Source organism: Manis pentadactyla, chromosome 13 (genome assembly GCF_030020395.1).
Source record: "Manis pentadactyla isolate mManPen7 chromosome 13, mManPen7.hap1, whole genome shotgun sequence".
Classification (NCBI taxonomy): Eukaryota; Metazoa; Chordata; class Mammalia; order Pholidota; family Manidae; genus Manis; species Manis pentadactyla.
The window spans coordinates 10265972-10274777 of record NC_080031.1 but is presented as its reverse complement, the minus strand read 5'-3'; the positions used below and the strand labels follow the sequence as shown (position 1 = coordinate 10274777).

General features: G+C 37.6%; 1 protein-coding gene across 1 annotated transcript; it reads right to left on the bottom strand.

Annotated features, from left to right (window-relative positions):
* Positions 1-7013: 7013 nt before the first annotated feature.
* Positions 7014-7955, bottom strand: LOC118934562 (olfactory receptor 8D2-like). Its single transcript, XM_036930170.2, has one exon. The coding sequence runs from the start codon at positions 7953-7955 to the stop codon at positions 7014-7016; it is 942 nt and encodes a 313-aa protein (XP_036786065.2).
* Positions 7956-8806: the final 851 nt, after the last annotated feature.

Sequence of the window (8806 nt, the reverse complement as noted above, 5' to 3'; positions counted from 1 at the left end):
TCAGAAACAGTGTCACTATGTAGTTGATTATAAGATTGGTATATTCTGTTTATTATAGTAGTTTATGTGAAAACCTTTTTACCATGTTGTAGGAAATTTGAATCTTGTCTCAATTTGTTTTCTGTTTCTTAATGGTACACTTTCCTACCTCACTGTTTTTACAATATCTTCTTTTTCCTCTTTTACCAGGTTAAAAGGAACAATTAAACATACTTTTTTCCCCCAGTGTCATTATGGAGTATGTTTTTTTCTTGTGGAAAAAATTAACAGAGTTGGAAATGATTTAGAAAACTAACACTAGGTTAATATTTGATGTTGAATTCTGTCAAATGCTTTTTCAGCATCTATGGAGATGATCATGTGGTTTTTGTCCTTTTTGTTGAAGTGGTGGTTGATGTTGATTGAGTTTTGAATACTGAACCATCCTTTCATCCCTGGGATAAATCCTACTTGGTCATTATAGATGATCTTGATGTTTTTTGAATTTGGTTTGCTAATATTTTGTGGGGTGTTTTTGCATATATGTTCATCAGGGGTATTGGTCTGAAACTTTCTTTTTTTGTAGTGTGTCCGCCTGGTTTTGGTATTAGTGTGATGCTGGCCTCATAGAATGAGTTTGGAAGTATTCCCTCCTTTTCTTCTCTTTGGAAAACTTTAAGTTGGATGGGTGCTAGGCTATAATTAAATGTTTGGTGAAATTCAGTGGTGAAGCCATTTGCTACAAGCATTTTGTTTTTAGGTAGTTTTTTTTATTACCAGTTCAATGTCATTGCTGGTATATTGGTGTGTTCATATTTTCTGTTTCTTCCTGGGTCAGTCTTGGAAGGTTGTATTTTTCTAGAAAGTCGTCCATTTCTTCTAGGTTATCCAGTTTGTTAGCATATAATTTTTCTTTATTCTCTAATACTTCTTTGTATTTCTGTGATATATGTGAAGAATTTTCCTTTCTCATTTTCATTCTGTTCATGTGTGTAGACTCTCTTTTTTTCTTGATGAGTCTGGCTAGGGATTTATCTCTTTTGTTAATTTTCTCAATCGCACCTGGTTCTATTGATAATTTCTATTGCTTTATTCTTCTCAATTTTATTTATTTCTTCACTGATCTTTATTGTGTCCCTCCTTCTACTGTCTTTGGGCCTCTTTTGGTCTTCTTTTTCTACTTTCAGTAATTGTGAGTTTAGACTGTTCATTTGGGATTGTTCTTTCTTTGGGAGTAAGCCTGTATTTCAATATGCTTCTTTCTTAGCACAGCCTTCACTATGTGCCACAGATATTATGTTGTTGAATTATCATATTTTTGTTTGTGTCGATATATTGCTTGATCTCTGTTTTAATTTGTTCATTGATCCATTGATTATTTAGGAGCATGTTGTTAAGCCTCTATGTATTTGTGGTTATAAATGCTTAATTTTATGATAATTGAAGAAGTATAATTTCACAGAATTTTTATATGTATTTTAGGTAAATTTCACAATCCAGTAGGGTCACAAAAATTTTTGATTAGAGCTCTACTTAAACCAGAAGTGTAAAGTAATCCATAAGCAAAACATGAGAATTAAATATCTGTTATTGGGGTGCCTCCAAGTACAGGCTGTCTCACACAGAAGAGTACCCCCATATGTAGTGTAGTGCTAACAGAACAATACAGACCACCACAGAGCAGAGACAATTCTTTATTAAACCAATGGAAACTTTTCAACAGTGTCTGTGTGAGTAAGAAAGTCAATGTACAATCCCAACTGATGGATTTGTAGTGTATTATGTATCACTATACTTAGGTTATCGGTATAGCAAAGACGGTATAGATCTTACTCTATGTTATATAATTTTTTATTTCTGAACCCTGTCTACTTTCTTCATAAAATGTTTCCTTAAAGATAAACATCATCATAATTTATATCATTAATGAAAAAAATGTGAAAGTGTATAATATGGATATATTTACTTAATGAGAAAGGACTGTGCTTCAATCACGAGAATTGTTGCAAAACATAAAGATTGCATGAGAAGAAGGTATCACAATTGTTCTTCAAGGTGAGAGGCAATGCAACCATAAGTAATCTTGTGTCGTTGTTCAGAGTTTTTGGTTAGAGCCTCTTATATTTCAGCTGCCTGATGAAGAATTGTTCTGGAAGATCAGGAGAGACTTGAGCCTGAAGGGGAAAGTCAGCTATTCTCAATTGAGTACAGTGGACAGTGAATAAGTAGTTGACCCCTGTCTTTGTATGTATAGGCACTAAATCATTTCTTATCTTTCTAAAAGTAGGTTTGTTTGGAATTGCTAGGAAGTTAGTATAGATTATTTGATTTGTAAAAGTGATAGTGATATGCGATAATGAAAAGTTGTGAAAATGAAAATGTTAGCCATACTGTTTGGAATAATAAAGGGAAAAAAAAGAAGCTGATAGGGACAGTTATGTAAAATAAGGGCCAAGGAAAAGAGCTCATTCACCACTGACTCTGAGATTAGGAAATGTGAAAACATTAACATTACTTTGACAGAATCGGTCTTGAATCTATCAACTGACATTTCTAAATTAGTGAAGTCTGCTATTTTAATTTGTTCTTGCATTATGTAGGCAAGAAGCTTCTCACACCCTATCATTGAGGGTAAAGCAGGAGCATTTAATTAGTTCTTAAATTTATGAAATTCTTTGTATTCAAAGAGAGCTCACGTCATATGTAATTGTATTCATGAATTGTGATTCTTGCTTATTGAAACCGAAATTTGGGATTGTAGCTCATTAAAAATATTGTGATTTAATTCAAACAATGAGATATGTAATTGTGAACTAAACTGTACAGAGTGAAAGATTACCTTTCACATCTCAGAAAATGGATATTGTAGTTGATGTAATTTTGTTCCTTGACCATTCTTTTCCCCTGCCTGAAATCAGTACCTCCTGCTTTTCCCTACCCTATTTTCTACTGGTTCTTTCTTTTTGCAGGAGCATTTTCTGATTCCTTAACACAGGGTGAGGGTTTCCTTCTTTGCTTGCATCCCTTTGGTGTTTGCTTCTCCTGGAGCGTGTATCCCAGTGTATTTAAATGCCTTTTGCATTCATGTGTCAAATGTAATAAAGTGATTTCTCTCCCTTAAATGAGTGGATCTTTGCATAGAGCACACATTCAGAAAGTATTGGTAAAGAAAATCATGTTTTAATGCAGACATACAGAAGAAAATGAGTTAAATAATACTAGAGTTTCTCATTGATCTGAGATTGGAAGATGATAGTCACTGATAATGGCAGGTGGAATTGATGTATAAATCTGAGGGTTTCCTTGTGTGTTCAGTCAGGAAACCTCCTGCTATAAACCTTGTTATCTTAGGTACCCTGAAGCGAGATGTCTATTTTCATGCTACATATCATTCTCACATTTCTGGACTTCTCAGGGGTAACATGTCCATGTAAAAGTCATTATATATATATATATATACACACACACACATATACAAATATATATGTCTGTGTGTGTGTATACATGTACAGCTGTTTGTCATACTTTCATTTCCAAAACAGCCCTGGGGCCTGTACTCAAGCAATATATCATATTGTAGATGTGTTAGCTAGTTTTATATTTCTGCCAAGTGAGTTTCACTGAGTGAAGAGTCTTAGCTCCCAACTGAGGAATGTCCTGGGTATCTCCTCCCAGAAAATATCTCCATTTCTTCTAAAGTATAAGAGCTTTAGAGAAAGCAATTACTTTGCTAACTATTAATTCTTCAGGTTTTAGTACCTCATGAGTGCTCAATGAATTTCTTTGAATAAATAGTGGCTGAGCTATGGTACTTCTCATGGTTGTAATGAGTCTCCAGACTTTGGCGTTTGATGTCAGATTTAATATGGTGGCTTCCTGATTTCATCGTGCACTTAATTTTTTTTTATTTGCCATATAAGAAAAGTGCAAAAAAATATCTTTAAGTAAGTTCTGAGATTCACAAGATGGAAAACGGCATTTTACCCTAGTCATAATGTATTATTTATTGAAAGAATTAAATATAAGGAAACCATAGAAACTGTGCAATGAAAAAAACATGGTATTTGAATTTGTTTCTACTTAAGCATTATCCATCTTTATCACTACATGGCATTTCCATATCTAAGTCACTGTTAATTTCATTCTTTCCTCCTTTTCAACTTTGACTCAGAAGTAGCCTTAGAAAAATTTTCAAGGTGTTTATACAGAGTTAGTATTAATTGTCTCTAAATATTTGGTAGAATTTAACAGAATTTAGAAAGAACTTCTCAGGGCTTAGAGTTTCTTTTCCAGACAAAAGTGTTTTTTTGTTTTATGTTCTTGTAACTCTCTAATTTTTTAGACCTGTTGGGGGTCACAGAAACATTGAGAGGAAGTACAGTGATTTTCCATATCCTCATGCTCCCACATGCACAGTCCCCCATCCTCAACCACCAAATCGTAAATGTTACAATTGATGACCATACATTGACACATCACAATCACCCCACATCCATACTTCCTCTGGGGGGGCCACTATGGTGTTTTATATTAGATGGGTTTGGACAAATGTATGCTGATATGTATCCTTTATAATTGTATCATGCATGGTATTTCACTGTCCTGAAAATACTCTGTGCTCTGCCTATTCTTTCCTGTCCCACTGTCACCACTGGTAACCAGTGATATTCTGTCTCCATAGTTTTTCATTTCACAGAATGTCATATAATTGGAATTATTCAGTATGTAGTTTTCTCAGATTGGCTTCTTTCATTTAGCGATATGCATTTAGGCTTCTCTATGTCTTCTCATGGCTTAATAGCTCATTTACAGTTAGTAATGAATACTAGTTCCATTGTCTGTATGTACTATAGTTGATTTATCCCTTCACTGACTGAAGGCCATATTGGATGCTTCCAAGGTTTGACATTTATGAATGAAGTTGCTATAAATATAATGCAGAAGTTTTCAAAAAAAATCTTGTGGGTAAATTTCAAGGTGCACCACTGCGGGACCACAATTTTGTTTAGTTTTGAAGGGAAGTATCAAACTCCTTCCGGAGTGTCTATTCCATTTTCCCTTCCCATCAACAGTGAATGGAAGTTTGTGTTGCTCCATATCTTTGTCAGCATTTGCTGGTGTCAGTGTTTTGGATTTCAGGCCACATAATACATGCATAGTAGTATCTCCTTCTTGTTTTATTTATCTTTCCCTGACAAAAAGAGAGGGAAAAGGTGGCAGTGTGGGAAGTGAGGAAGAAACCTCCTCCCCAAACCTCATATAACATGAAAATACAGCAAATACAACAAATCCTGAAAGAGTGAACTGAAGACTGCACAAAAGACTGCCTACATCTGGGGAAAAGAGAAGACCTCACAGAAAATGTTGAAGTAGCAAAGTCACAATCTGTCAGGACCTGTGCCCTGCCCTTACCCCAGCTCACAGGAAGGAGGCACAGAAATGGAGTAGGAAGGGAGTAGAAGCCTAGGACTCCTGAAATCCAGCCCTGGAGATCTACTCTGGGAGTGTGAAGCCACATTACATGGTGCTCTGGAGATCAGTGGGGCTGGAAAGCAAAGACAGAATACTCAGGTAGACTGAGATTCCAGCCACTTGTGGAATACCCATACCCAGCAGCTCTGGGACAAAACAAAGACAAGCACTTTGCAAGACTTCCCAACATCAAGAGGGGTGCTAGACAGGCAAGGATTACTTTGCCCTTTATCTTGCTGCTCAGGAGAATGGACAGGTGTACAAAAGCATCCCGGCACACTCAGCCCAGCAGGCTGGGAAATTTTAGGAGCTTCAGATGCTCCACCCCCTTGCTGGCAAAAAAAGTAACAAGGTTCCCCACTGTGAAAGGCTGTCTTACACTCCTTCCTCCTGGCACACACCAGTCCACACACATGCTGCCCACGCCATTGCACCATATCAGCAGAGGGTGAGCTGCTAATGGTAGCTACAGGGGGATAATGCAGAGGCTCCTCTCTGTGTGCTTAGCCCACTGGACCTGGCAGTGAAGGCAGGCTTTGCAGCTGGCAAGCAGGAAAGAGCTCTTTCCTCCTGCAAGGATTCAGTGTTGTATGCCTGCTACCCCTGACATTTATCCAGATTCTGCACAGCTCCAAAGAGTAGAGTTTCAGGGAACTAGAGGGCACAGCCTATACAAAGTTATTATTCTGTAGAAATCATTAGAAATATGAAATGACAAAAAAATTTTGTACAAACAAGAATTCAACAGGCACCAGAAAGAGGGTTTAGTAAATCTGAAATCACCAATCATTTTCATAAAGATTTCAAAATAAAAATCATAAACATGCTCATGGAACCACAGATGTTATTCAAGATATCAGGGAAGACTTCAAGAAAGAGATAGAAACTTTGAAAAATACAGTATCTGAAATGAAACATACAATGGGTAGATTTGAATGTAGGTTAGATGAGGTGGAGGTGATAGTAAATGAAATAAAAGTTGGAGAACAGGTAATCAAAGGAAGTGAGGTAAAGAGAGATAAACTCCTTGTTTATCTCTAGGAATAAAACTATAATAAGAGAACTGTGAGACCAATTCAAGTGGAACAATATTCATGTTATCTGGGTACCAAAAAAAAAAAAAAAAAGGATTGAAAGTCTCAGTTAGGAAATAACTGCTGAAAACTTCCCCAATCTGGGGAAGGAAATAGTCTCTCAGGTCATGGAAGTTCACAAATCTCCTAACACAAAGAACCCTAGGAAGAGAACACCAAGAAATATAATAATTAAAATGGCAAAGACCAAGGACAAGGATGGAGTATTAAAAGCAGCAAGAGAGAAAAAAGGTCACATACAAAGGAAAATCCATCAGGCATTGTATTTAAAGGACACTCTGTCTAAAGTTCATTCTTTTTAAAGTTCACTTGTCCTAAAAGGAAGTGAGGGTCACCAAAAATAAATCAGACATTTTAAGTTAAGATGATCCTTTATTTGAAACTAATTAGTTACTCTTAAAATCTGACAGAAATAAAGCATAAGATTTTTGTTTAGAAGTGCTATTTCTTTAAAAAAAAAACATTTTTCTACACAGACCCAGAAAGTTTCCCTCCTTTCAGAACTTTTTTTAGGGATTCTTTGACATCCTTGTTCCTAAGGCTGTAGATAAGGGGGTTAAGCACGGGATTCACCGTGGTATAAAACACAGAGGCCACCTTTTCCTGCTTTGCAGCACTCTTAGAGGTTTTAAAATACATGAAGATGATGGAGCCATAGAAGACGCCAACAGCTGCAAGGTGTGAGCTGCAGGTACTGAAAGCTTTGGACCTCCCTTCAGCTGAGCGGATGAACAAGATGCTGGAAAGAATAAAGACATAAGAGATGAAGATGGCGAAAGCGCATGCAAATACATTGAATCCAACCAAAACCATCAGCAAGCGCTCTTTGCTGTAGTCTCTTGAGCAAGATATAGTCAGAAGAGGAAGGATGTCACAGAAGTAATGGTGGATGACATTAGTTCCACAGAAGGGGCACCCAGATATGTAGCTAGTGTGAATCAAGGCTCCAAATATCCCCACTGTATACACACTGGCGACAAGTTGGAAACAGACTCTTTCAGACATGGTGACATTGTAGAGCAAGGGGTTGTAGATGGCGACGTAACGATCATATGCCATGGCGGCCAGCATGTAAGACTCATCTATACCAAAGAAGCAGAAGAAAAAGAGCTGGGCCATGCACTCAGGAAAGGAGGTGAAATTCTTCTCTGACACGAAGTTCACCAACATCTTGGGAATTATAACCGAGGAGAAACAGAGATCTATGAAGGCTAAATTACTGAGAAAATAATACATGGGTATGTGAAGCTGACAACTGATCCTGATTAAAAAGATCAAGCCCAGATTTCCCACCACAGAGGCCATGTAGATCGATAGAAAGAGGAAGAAGAGGGGAACCTGGAGTCCTGGCTCGTCTGTTAACCCCTCAAGGATAAAGTCAGTGACTGAGGAATGATTTCCTGTTTGCATTCTTCTCCACTTGTGACAGGCTGAGTGGCTCGGGGAAGATGTTCTCATTTGGTGAACATTGTCATTTTAGAGGATTCAGTAGTCAAAGACCTGAATAAATACATCATATTTAACTTATTATGACACAGAATTTCTGAAAACCAAGATACTAAAATCTACTTGTAACTGAAGCCTTTATCAAGATATCAATGCTTCACTTGGCTTCATGTGAAATTTAGAAATGAAAATCATTTTGTCCTCAGAAAGTGAGTTTTGGAATCTTGCATAAATGGAAGCCAAGCCTTTGGTTATTCAGTCACCTTTAGGGAGACTGCACGGTGCTATTCTGCTGATTTTCATCTGCAGCCATCCTCACCCGCTTCTGATGCCTGGGAGCTTAACCTCTCCCTACGGCTGTCCCTTGAACGTCCCCTCTGGCTTTGACAGCTTCCATTTGCTCATTCAGACCCTGACTCCAGTCACAACGAACTTGGGTTTCCTCCAAGGTTTCCTCTCCCCTCTCAATTACTGGTTTTTGCCCTGCCTTTTCTATCCTCTACCCAGGTTATGACACAGATAGGAGAGGAATGAAGGTGTGCTGGGGGCAGTGGGGGGAGGGCAGTGGTGGAGGGAGAGCTGGTGCCATGGGCTGTAGGAAGAGGAGAAGAGTAATGACAGGAAGAGCTGGTTTGGGGCATTTATTGGGCATCTATCATGTGCCATGTGTTAAGAAGATTTTGTTAAAGATCTGATATAATATTCTTATTAACCCTATGAAACAGATACTGTGTCTTACCTCTATTTTGTAGATTGACTGAGGGACAGAGAAAGAGGTTAAGTAAATGCCTGCCCTACATCACATAACATGTAGG